Source organism: Amaranthus tricolor, chromosome 7, assembly GCF_026212465.1.
Source record: "Amaranthus tricolor cultivar Red isolate AtriRed21 chromosome 7, ASM2621246v1, whole genome shotgun sequence".
In the NCBI taxonomy this organism is placed as follows: domain Eukaryota; kingdom Viridiplantae; phylum Streptophyta; class Magnoliopsida; order Caryophyllales; family Amaranthaceae; genus Amaranthus; species Amaranthus tricolor.
The window spans coordinates 18374662-18386506 of record NC_080053.1 but is presented as its reverse complement, the minus strand read 5'-3'; the positions used below and the strand labels follow the sequence as shown (position 1 = coordinate 18386506).

The 11845-nt window shown below is 36.6% G+C and overlaps 1 protein-coding gene and 1 long non-coding RNA gene across 2 annotated transcripts; one reads left to right on the top strand and one right to left on the bottom strand.

Moving 5' to 3' along the window:
* The first annotated feature begins 681 nt into the window (after positions 1-681).
* Positions 682-3660, top strand: LOC130817896 (uncharacterized). The gene is made up of 3 exons (XR_009043887.1): positions 682-944; positions 1077-1147; positions 2281-3660. It is a non-coding gene; the product is annotated as an uncharacterized LOC130817896 (long non-coding RNA).
* Positions 3661-9680: 6020 nt separating this feature from the next.
* On the bottom strand, positions 9681-11589 carry LOC130818580 (protein FAR1-RELATED SEQUENCE 2-like). Its single transcript, XM_057684743.1, has 4 exons — positions 11338-11589; positions 11079-11255; positions 9849-9977; positions 9681-9697 (listed from the first exon to the last, which is right to left on the bottom strand). The coding sequence occupies exons 1-4, from the start codon at positions 11516-11518 to the stop codon at positions 9681-9683; spliced, it is 504 nt and encodes a 167-aa protein (XP_057540726.1). The 5' UTR covers positions 11519-11589.
* Positions 11590-11845: the final 256 nt, after the last annotated feature.

Genomic DNA, 11845 nt, shown 5'->3' with positions numbered 1-11845 from the left:
TCTAATAAAGCGATAGATATTTTCATAAATTAAATTTTAAAAATACATGGTTTTATATATTTAGAGTTAATAATCAATGATTAATGTCTAATAAACTATTTTTAATCAAATTGGATGAAAAATGATAGTTTTTAATTGTAATTTACAGTCAAACAGGTAAAAGTAATAAAGTAATAATTACTAATTGATTTGCATTTTAACTTCCCTTAAGTAAAGAGAATATTGTCATGAATTAAAAAATGACTAGCAAATTAATATGACATTGACTCGATAGTAATTAGTAACTCGTAGCCGAATTTTACTTGAAAAAAATACCTGGATTCGATCTGTATCCGATAAAACCGAACCAATTGTTAACCGATAAGAACCCGAGACCAATTAACACTCGACTCGAACTTCAACCGACACCGAATTGATGCAAACCCGATAGCTCGAATAACTGATCTTCAACCGAACCGTGACTAACTGACCCGACCCAAATGTGATCCGCCGTAACACGCATCCGATTAATAACCGATCCGAAATTCAATCGAACCGAATAACGCCCGTCCGAAACCGACTCGATCACCCGAATAAAGACCTCTAATCACATCTATATCTACTTTGTGGACACCTTATTTTATTAATATTTATTTGAATTCTTAACCTTATTCTTATACTTATACTTAAACGTCTTAAAGACTTTCCAAAGCCCCAACACTATTTACTAATGTTTAAAACCAAAATTTGAGTGTTTAAACAGTAATGAACAGTACTCATCTCCTTCCCCATCTTATTTGCTTCTTATCTGTTCTTTCCCCATCTACTATGGACACCCAATTTCAAACCTTTAGAACCCAACTTAATGATTTTGGCAATTTGCGTGAAAGAATATGTGCTATTACACTTCAAAACTAGAATTATGTATGCTAATGTTCTTGTTCATCAATCTCGTCCTATTTCTGGTAATTTTTGCTTCACATTTCCCATTTCCCTTTTTTCTTTTACTTTTCTAGGTTTTTCTTCAATTTTAGTGTGAACTTGGTTTTTATATGGCCATCTTATCTGCCTTTTTTCTCATTTCTTGCTTTTCAAAGGTGGAGTTCAACTCAATAATTCAGTGAGTTCTCTCCCAATTTCTAGGTCTTTAATCTGACTGGGGAATTTGGTGAGTTCTCTCCCAATTTCTTTCTGCATCTGATTTTTCATATTATGTTAATTTGTTCTTTTCATTTTGGGATTTTATCAGTTATTGTCATCTCTCTCTGTTCTTGTTAATCTTCTTCTTTCACCTATAAACTTCATGAAATGTCTTATATGTTCATCAATTTTTCCCAAGTGTGATTTTAGTAAAGCAAGATTAATTTGATTTTGGTAAGTTGAATTGATTTTAGTATTTAAATTGATCAAATTCGATGGTGATATTTCGATTTTAGGTATTTTCCACATCTGTCTCATTTCTTGTTGATCTTTCTCTTTCACATTTAAACTCCATAAAATGAAATGTTTTGTATTGTCATCAATTATTCCCGATTGTGATTTTAGTAAATCAAGATCAATTTGATTTTGGTAATTTTATTCAATGTGATTTTTCCAAAGAAAGATCAATTTAATATGTAAAAACTACTAAGAAATTTGATTTTGGTAATTTGCATGGGTTTTAAATCTTGGGGGAAAATGAGAAATGGGTTTTAAAGATGGAAACTTTTGGATTAATGGGTGTTTTGTAAATGTTAATTATAATCCAGTATAAGTGATGTATAGCTTTCCATGTAGTACTTTTTTTCCTTTGTGTTTTGTGTATTTTCAGTTGCTTGATAGTGATCTTTGGTTCCACATGCATCCTGTTTTAAGATTAATCTTAGGGAGAAATTTTGCATCTTTTTGATGGCTCATGATAGAAATTTGAGACCTTATAGGCTTCAATTTTTCATATTTTTATAGGGTTTTTAGGAAGGAGCTCTTAATTGTTGAGATTCGAACATTTACAAGTCTAGGGTTTGATTCACTGCTTAGATGCATATTGGGAATTTACTGATGAAGATTTCCACAGTTTATTTCTTTGAGTTTACATTATCAGAACTGATTCGTGATTAATGAACTTTTAGAATTGATTAATGAATTCGTAGTGAATGTTGAGTTGGGTTGTTGGTAGTTGATTTGCGATTTGGAATTTGGTTTATTGATTTTGATTTGAATTTGGTTGAAAAAGATGATAGTTAGCATTTGCGATTGCAATGTCAGTCTTTTTTTTGTTGTTTTTCTATTCAATCATCTTCATTCATTACTTTTCGGTTTTAGGATAATGAATATCAAGAGAGATAGATGAAGATGATGTAGGCTTGTTACTATTCATTATTGTAAGTATTGTGTCTTCAAGTTGGTACGATGATGATGATGTTTTGGTTTATACTGGTTGAGGTGGTGAAAATTACAATAGTAGCGCTACAGAAGCTTCTGATCAGAAGCTCAAAAGTGGAAATCTTGCATTAGAAAGAAGTGTACGATGTGGGGATCAAATTAGGGTCATTCGATGTATTCGAAATATGAACAATTTTGCACTTAATATTTGTGTTTATGATTACATTTATACTACTCAGGATTCTTGGATTGATAAAGCAAAATCTGGGGCCAATCTTTTAAAGTATAGGATGGTTAGTTTACCTGGGCAGCCTTTATACTATCTTTACTCTAATTCATTATGATCTATGTTGAAATATAGTGACTCGAACAAGTCATTATATGGGATGAAGATTTGGGAAACGGATAACGCAGGTCGCCAAGCAGAAGGTTGTGCGCGGGGCGCGGAGTTTTACGCGGGGCACGGAGAAGGTTCTACCTTGGGCAGATTGTTGTGCGCGAGCCGCAGAGTTTTACGCGGGGCGCGGAGTTTTACGCGAGGCGCGGAGCACTACGATTTTCGCGGGAAGTTAGTTTTGGCACGTTTTTAGCCGGTTACTTTTAGTTTTTGACGGTTTCTTTTGTATTTTCTTAACCCTAATTTCCTTTTATTATGAGGTATACTATATAAAGGCTCCATATAATTAGAATTAGAGAATATGATGCAATGCAAAACACAAAGTGAGGAAAAGTAAGAGAGAAAAAGCTTAGAGAGTCATTGTTGTGGTTTCTCGTGTTCATCTTGTAATCTCTCGGTTTATAGTGAAAAGTTTATTTTCGGTGCCGGTGGATGTAGTTATCACGTTGATAGTGAACAACGTTAATTTCTCGGTGTAATTTTCTTTATTGTTTGTTTGAATCTTTATTGCTTTTCATGATTGTTTTCAATCTTTGTTTTCGTTGTCGCACAGTACTCTGTTATGTAAAGAAGTTCACTTTTTTCTTGTTATCCATTTTTGCCTCTCTTGTTGATAGTTTCTGAACTTGTTCTGTGTGTTTTTAATGTTTGCTCATGCTTACACTCTTAGGAAGCATCATCACTGCGATGTTACATTTAAAACTATATGTGGCCATCAACTTATTTTAGCACCCTTTAGATTGAATTTTGGCTAATTAGTGTAGCAACAGTATTTCTTATTTTGCTTAAATATATGCTACCCAGAAAGAATTGCAGTATTAATATTTATTATGCAGCAATCACTTATGAAAATTGGACTTCATTTTTGATTTCATATTGATTGTTGAATTGTTCTTTTATCTTTAAACATCTTCAAATTCATTATTTAACAATTACAAGCGTAAGCATCCCAACATTAATTTCAATTTTCCCTTCAGAAAAAAAAAAAAAAACAAAGTGACTATTTATTTCAACCATATTAGATTTTCTACAATAATAAATAATATAGTTGAATTAAATTTGTAAATCATAGTTTGGAACCGCACAAAAAATGGAAATTTGAAAGAAATAAGCAATTTAATATAAAAAAAAAAATCTTAAAAGAGGCATGGTATATAAACATATTTCTCAAAATAAGCACGAATTTTCAGCCGTGTGGTTTGGTTATACTTGTTAATAAGAGCAAATAAAGCTTGCTGGTAAAAAAAAAAGTCAAAGACTTTGTTCACTTTCAGTAACAGGCTAAGAGCAAACAAAGCTTGCTGGTAAAAAAAAGTCAAAGACTTTGTTCACTTTTAGTAACAGGCTAAGAGCAAACAAAGGTTTTACCTGGTCAAATAGAGAAAACCTTTGTTCGCTGTGAGTAACAGCAAACAAAGGTTTGACCTTGTTTAACAAGGTCTCTTTTGTTCATTGTTACTAACAGTGAACAAAAGCTTGACTTTTTTTGACTACATCTTGTGATTTTTGCTCAAACTAGTTGTTGTAATTTTAGAGAATAGCCGTTGAGATATGCTTTATAAACACACCAACCTTGTTCCATTCTATCCAAATTCCATTAAATTTATTTTGAAGTTAAGTTAAGGTATTGTGTTATAACTTATGTTTATATTTTATGTTATTTTTAAGGTTTATATTAAGTTATTTAGTAATTTTTAATTATGATAAAGATCCAAATCCAATGCATGCAAGATGACAGTGAATTACTCCTTTATGATGACATTTTTTTAATGTGTCTAGCTGGCTATTGACTTGACTCAACCTGTTACTTAATTTGTTTTCACCCGACCGACCCGATTTGTTAAGAAAATGATTCGGTCCGTTGCACACCTCTAGTTGTATGTGATGAGAATAAGCTAATTAAATTAAATAATTATTTATTAGATTTTAATTCGAAATAATTATGATTTTTGGTATATAGAAATGAGAATTGCAAAGACTAGAATGCAAGACGTAAGATGAAACATTTAATAATGAATTTGTAAAAATTCTTATTTCATTGTTTGGTAAGGTTTTGAAAATGAGGACTTTTTGGCGAAAATATGTTCTGAAGATAATTTTTGCCTCCCTAAAGACGTATTTTATGCACAAAATAATGTATATGTCCCTTCCCTTTCATATCATATTCCTTAGAAACAAAGGAGTCAATTTTAATCTCTCATTGCAATTCTCATGCTTCCTTTCCTGCTTTCATTTGTCTTACATTCCCAAGTTAGTAGTTACACTCAAATCAACAATATTACAAAAATTCACAAAAATTTGGACGAGACGGTCTCATTATGAAACCGTCAATTTGGGTCGATCCAATTTGCGCGTATAATAACATTTTAATTTTCTGGTCATTTATCAATTTTAACCTTATTAATTTTGAAAATTGATACATTTAAGGTTAAAATTGATACCTTTAAGATTAAAATTGAAAAATGCCCAGAAAATAAAAAAAAGGCCATGTTATTACACACGCGAATTGAGCCGGCCCAAATTTTGACAGTCTTATTATGAAGTTGTCTCGTTCAAAACCAGCTGATAAAAATTAGATAGTTATTACTTGCATTGTATACAAATACAATTTCGGGCTTTGACAAACAGCTGATAGTTGGTAGCTAATAGTCGATTACAGTGGCTAATTTGACTAGTTGATTTCATTAATAGATTTGACCAGCCGATTTTGAATCCGCTACTATGAGCACTTTGTTCAAAACAGCTTATTTATATCAATAAGTTGTTTCAATTAGCTAGTTTAACAAACATTAGCATTGGTTAGTACGAGACTCAACCCTCTATTTATATCAAAATAAGCTAAAATTGTTCAACAAGTCATTTTGCCATACACAGTAGAAATTAGGGATGGTAATGGGTCGGACTCGGCTCGGATTATACATACTCCAACTTTGATCCGGATAATAGTTGAACTTTTTCTTTTCAATCCATCTCCACTTGGAGTCGAATTATTATTAGACTTTATCGTTGTGATATTATACTAATGATTTTAAAGCATACAAATTAACAAAATATATTTTTCAAATAGGAGTACAATTTAATAAAAAAAATGTACTTTGAATTCAAGTTTAACAAGAGAAATAATCCTACTAACACAATTTAACAAAATTTTCTCGCATTTTGATTTGTCGTATTTTATTTCAGTTGATCTGATTTGTTGTATTTTGATTGATTAATCTAAATAAAAATACCAAGTAGTTTTTCAAAATTGAAAATTACAATTAGTATGAGAGAGAGCTTGGATTAGTTACGTTCAGAATTTTAAAGAAAACAAAATATTGGCGTAAAAGTCAAATTCAAAGTAGGATTTCCTTCAGGGTCAGAGTCGGGTCGGAGTGTCGGATTTTTAATAAGGTCCAACTCTGATCAGTCTCTAACTCGGACTCGGATCGTAAAGTCGGAGCCGGATAACTTTTTCCTCAGACTCAAATCAAAATATTTTCCTCGAATCGAGTCAGATTAGAGCCAAATTCGAACTGAATTACGATCCCTAGTTCAGATAAGTATAACTCAATTCATGATTGAAAATATTTGATTTGATGGAAATTCAATGACTCAAATATTTCAAGATTTGTCCCCCCCAATTCTTATTCCCAATCCTTATATTCCGCCACCCTTTTCATTTTATAGCCACCCCCCTGAGTAAATTACCATTTTACCCTTACTTTATAAAAAATTAACAGCATTGCCATTAAGGGTAAAATTCCTATATATACCACACTCCACCTAAAATTATTCTCACTACAACTAAATACAACTCACTAAAGCTAAATCTCGGAGCAAAAATTAAGTACAATCCCCAAATTATTAATCGAGGTAAGTTATTTTTAATTTAATTAGTTGCAAAAGAAAAAAAAAATGAAAAGGAGGCGCACAGATCTGGGCGGCTGGACCCCGGTTCAGGCGCCCAAAATTAGGCGCCTGAACCGGGGTACAGCCGCCCAGATCTGGGCGCCTCGTTTTGAATTTTTTTTTTTTCGTGTATTTAGGATTAATTAATATAAATTTTGAATTATTATTGTAAATTTGTATGTTGTAATGTGTAATTTTTATATTTTTTTAGTAAATTTTATATATTGTTTTGAATGCAAAAGAAAAAAAAAACGAAAGGGAGGCGCCCAGATCTGGGCGCCTCCCTTTTTAATTTTTAATTTTTTTTCGTTATATTTAGGAATAATTAATTTAAATTTTGAAGTATGTTATTATTGTTGTTAATGTTATTATTATTAATTTTATTTTTATTATTATTGTGATTGTATTTTTTTTTATTAAATATATGTTAATGTTATTATAATTAATTATGTTATTATTAATGTGATTGTTATTTTTTTTATTATTATAAATATGTTCATGTGTTGTTTTATAAATTATTAGTGTAAATTTGTATTTTAATTTTTTTGTTGTTAAATTATTATTTATCTTTGAATAAAACTGTAAAAATTGTAGAAAATGGCTGATAATCAAGGAAAAGGAAAAGGTTTTTTTAGGCAATTGTTGAGAGGTAATAGTTCAAGGCCTACTTTACTTAGAGGGGACCCGCATGAGAGGGGGGTGACGGGTTCTGCTAGGAGGGCTAGGCATGAAGAGGCTGTCAGACACAGTGAGGCCCAAAGGTCGAGTACGCTGAACCAAGTGCGTACTCCTATTGATGACCAGGCTGACAGCCTCCAGAGTAGTTGGGGGGTTTATAGTGATGATGATAATGATGCTGATGATGTTCAGTTCCAAGGTACTGAGTGTCGCCAAGTGGACTGGGCTGTTGTTCGCGGCCCCGACGGCAGATTTGCCCGGGGCGGCCCGAGTTCTTCTGCCGCATCTGAGCGCGCAGGACGTAGTTTTGTCGATAATCAGCCGCCACAGGAGAGCAGGCCCTCACAGTCCACTAACACGGACTGGTTAGTGACATCACCCCAGCTCGGTGGGCCGACAGATACGCGACTGATCCCTAGCTATGGCGGGCACATAGCTAAACTTATTTATGACGGCTCCGAGCGTACGCCTCCGATTCTAGAATGCCGTATTAGGAAGAGACCGGTGGAGTCCATCATCGGACTGAAGGATATGTCCGATGCGCTAAACGATGTTCTACCTGCCACTTCCCTCGGCCGACTACCGGTCATTATGCACCAGCACATCGATTGTGCTTTGATATCTGCGTTCGTCGAGAGGTGGCAGCCGGATACGAACACCTTCCACATGCCCTGGGGAGAGATGACGATTATGTTGCACGACGTGCAACGCATATTGGGTATTTCTATTGAAGTTTCTTTGCCGGCTGAGCCTTCGGAGGCGGAGTGGGAGGTTGGTATCACCAATCTGTTCGGGGAGCCTGTCTGAGCTTCGGCGTAAAGGTTCATTCACCGGCGGATGCATAACCGTTGCTGAATTGATGCGGCTGTGTCATAGGACGCAGGCCATGGATACCCAGAAGACAGCGTACTACATGGCTGTCATCGGCTCTACCTTGTTGGCGGATAAGTCCAGAATTGGCATGCGACCTCACCCGATACTTGCCGTGAACGACGATCAGCAGGACGTGGCCTGGGGTGCGGTGACCTTGGCGTTCTTGTACAGGCAGCTCGGAATGGCATCTAGGGCTGGTTGCAAGACCATTGCTGGATGCCTCACATTGCTCCAGACATGGATCTATGAGTACTTTCCCGCTTTCCGCCCTCATGCTCGCCGAGAAGATGTGCCAAACATGACTAGGGCGGAGATGTGGACACCGAAAAAACCATGTCGTGAGCTGGACAGGTTGAGGGACTGCTGCAAGGTTCTTGATTCAATGACGGAGACTCAGGTACTGTACATTACATTTTGTCATGCATGTTGTTTTCAATTTATAGTATTTTTTTGTGAACTTCGCTTGTATGCAGGTTGAATGGACTCCCTACAATTCTGCTGCTGGTGCATTGCTGAATGATCATCCACGCACCACCGTAATCGGGGGTATCACGTGCTTTGATGTTGTGGAGGTGTATTTGCCGGAGCGGACATTGCGACAGATTGGGTTCGTGCAGGCTATTCCTCCCGCTCCTATTAGACCAGCCAAGGCTGTCCGACTGGCACACGGTACCTACTACGTGACCTTTCCTTCTTCTGCTATATATTTGGAGGCATGGAGTAGGTTCCCCTATAGTGCCCGCCTTGTTGAGCAGGGACTTCGTCGGGCTTCTGTTCCTTTTGAAGCTGAACCTAATTACGTTGATTGGTTCAAAGTATGCTCACACCCGTACATAGCCCCGGACGAAGGGCCTACTTCCGGTCCTGGTCCTTCTCAGAGCAGATCTGAATACGTGAGTTTTATTATCATTTTTTTTTCAGGTTTTTTTTTAATGAATTAATAACGGACATTATCCTTTTGTGTTTTCAGTTCCTGAATGAATGGCCCAGTCGATTCGCTCCACTGGCAAGACTACCTGCTAAGGTTGGGGATTTGAACCCCCGTCAACGACATGCGTTAGAAATATACCTTAATGATTGTAGAGATTTATTTGAAGAATGGCAAATTTTTAAAGGGCATGACCCTGCATAGTCTGTACTGAAACTATTTTACATTAATTATTGCATTTCTTTTCGTCAATGAATGTTATTCGTATACACAATAGTATAATTATGGATTATATACAATTTATAATGAATGTCGTGTATAAATTCTATGGAGTATCTAAATTTACAGTATCGTCAGCGGTAGTATTAGTTGGTTGTGAACGTGGCCCGCGTAGATTATTCCTGAGCATAATCCTCGTACTAAAATGTGTGTCAAGATGTTTGGTGAAATTGTCAGCTGCTTGTTTCCAACTTGGATGGATCGGCGATAGAGGGGACGAATCGTCGTTCATTAAAAGTTGAACAAAATGATTTCTATTAACCCAACATATATGTATTACTTTATTTACACTATTCACGCCCGATGCTTTCCTTAACGGGAGAATCAAACAGTTGTATTGCGAATCACAGTCAGCAGAACCATAATAAGCAATGGCAATGTTTAGAAATGTTGCTGCAGAGTACAAAGCCATCGGTGCATCCATCCAGTGCATGAAAGGAGCAGGTCCGTTTGCGTGTGAACCTATTCTGAATATAGACTCGTCTAGTGACACCTGGGATAGATACAAAGTTAGGTATTGCGCTCTATTCATTTGCATTTCCATACTCATAGCACGCCTTAAAAGAAGCCATGCTTCCTCGCCTCCCAGCTCTGTGACGGCAATTGCTCTAAATCCACAGTTACCATCACCTAACACATCAATCCAGTCGAACAAGTAAGGAGGAAGGATAAATGGGATGTTATTAGGCCATGGAAAGTGTGAAAAATCTCGACCTCCAGGATCATCTACAATAAATGTAAATAAAGTTAATATGCGTAAACTGAGACGAATTAATGCAAAAAACGAAAAATATAGTCAAGTACCGGATAAGTTGAAACTGAACTTAATTCCTACTGAGGATTGCGTCTCTCGACCACTAGATCTGCCACTAGATCTCCCGCGGGAAGAAGATCTAGACCCTCGACCGCGAGAAGATGATCTGCTATATTCAAATGAACTTTTTCTCCTTCTCATGTTTTTACTTGTGCTTGGTCTTCCCTTTCTCGGTGGACTAGCGTAAGGCTCAGGTATTTCCGCGCCATCTGGGTGTAGTTCATATTCAAGTAACTGAGACATTCGGCGAACAACAGCGGGATCAGATTTGAGGACTTCATCGACCAGAGATTGAAAGTACTCTTTGTCATTGGCGTTCGGGTATCGTACTCCTTCATCGGTTTCGTCTCCTACCTCTGTGTACCTCAAAGTACTCCAGAATTCATGAATGTCATCCAAATACAAAGCACCATGTGATCCGATGGACATATGTAAATAACATGCACACGGCAATCCATGGGTTTGTTGAAGTACACAACCACATTTGTTAAACACAAAATCACCGAGTTCTAACATGCGGTTATACTCAAGCTGGAGCTACTCCAAGGCATAGAGAGATACGTGGCGATATAGAGGTCTAAAGTAATGCTGTCGCATCGATCTTGGTACAGAAGACATGGAATCCTGTAGCGCTTGTCGGATTGTAGCTTGCTGATTTGTAATCTGTGCGTGCGCCCTTTTGAAAAGGGTATCGAATGAGCTATTACCGCTACCAAGGTAATACTTAAAAGACGAGTGTTGGCTTTCAACTCTGCTGGTAGTCCGGTTACCCAAGTGTAAACAATCATTCGTCTACGCACGGACAAATTTCTCTCTCAGTGGAATCCATGTTCCAGTCAAATACCGAACGACCTTTTTGTTCCTAACCGACCACGTACTGGCGATCACTTGCCATTTATCTTCATATTCCTCGATCGTAGAACTTTCAACCAAGGGGTTCCATCTACTTTTCCTGAATACCTGCCCTTGTTGATTTTTCTTGCCGCCACACAACTTGTCCACCATGTTCTCAACGTCGTTGCCAATATGCCAGATGCATAACAAATGCCGCACATCTACATTAAACAAAACATTGAACGTAATTAAGACATTATCATTAGATATAACCACAATAATGAATTAGCAAAGCCTTTTTACCTGGGAAGACGTCACGAATAGCTGCAGATAAACCTTCGTCTCGATCGGTTACAATGACGCTAGGAGTCTGAGCAGTGCCGAAAATATCTCTCAATCCCTGCAGCACCCACGAATACGACACAGCCGCCTCATCTCGCATCAAACAAAACGCAACCAAGAAATTGTGATTGGTTGGCGTCATTCCGATCACTTCACATAGTGGCCACTTTTGTTTGTTCGTTTTGTACGTTGTATCTATCAGCACAACATACGGCCACGTACGTATCATTTGGGTAGAGGTAGGATTTGCAATTAATAGTCTGCTCAATTGCCCTTCGTTATCCAAGTCTGTCCAGACCACATAATTAAGTTCTGTGGCCATATGAAGACAGTGTTGAAGGGGAGTCCTACCCTCCATCTCTTCTCTCCTTATTGATTGTCTAATATTATATATTTGATTCATACTAACATAAAAACCAGGAAAATTATCTCTAATAGAATTCATAATAAAGGCCGGTTGCATTCCGGT

Excerpts from the sequence above, each read along its gene's own strand:
- LOC130818580 (XM_057684743.1), bottom strand. The coding sequence starts at position 11,518 with ATGACGCCAACCAATCACAATTTCTTGGTTGCGTTTTGTTTGATGCGA. Across the intron at positions 11,256-11,337 it reads TATTCGTGACGTCTTCCCAG|ATGTGCGGCATTTGTTATGC; the intron begins GTAAAAAGGCTT and ends TGTTTAATGTAG. Across the intron at positions 9,978-11,078 it reads TAAATGGCAAGTGATCGCCA|AGCTGGGAGGCGAGGAAGCA; the intron begins GTACGTGGTCGG and ends TTGCCGTCACAG.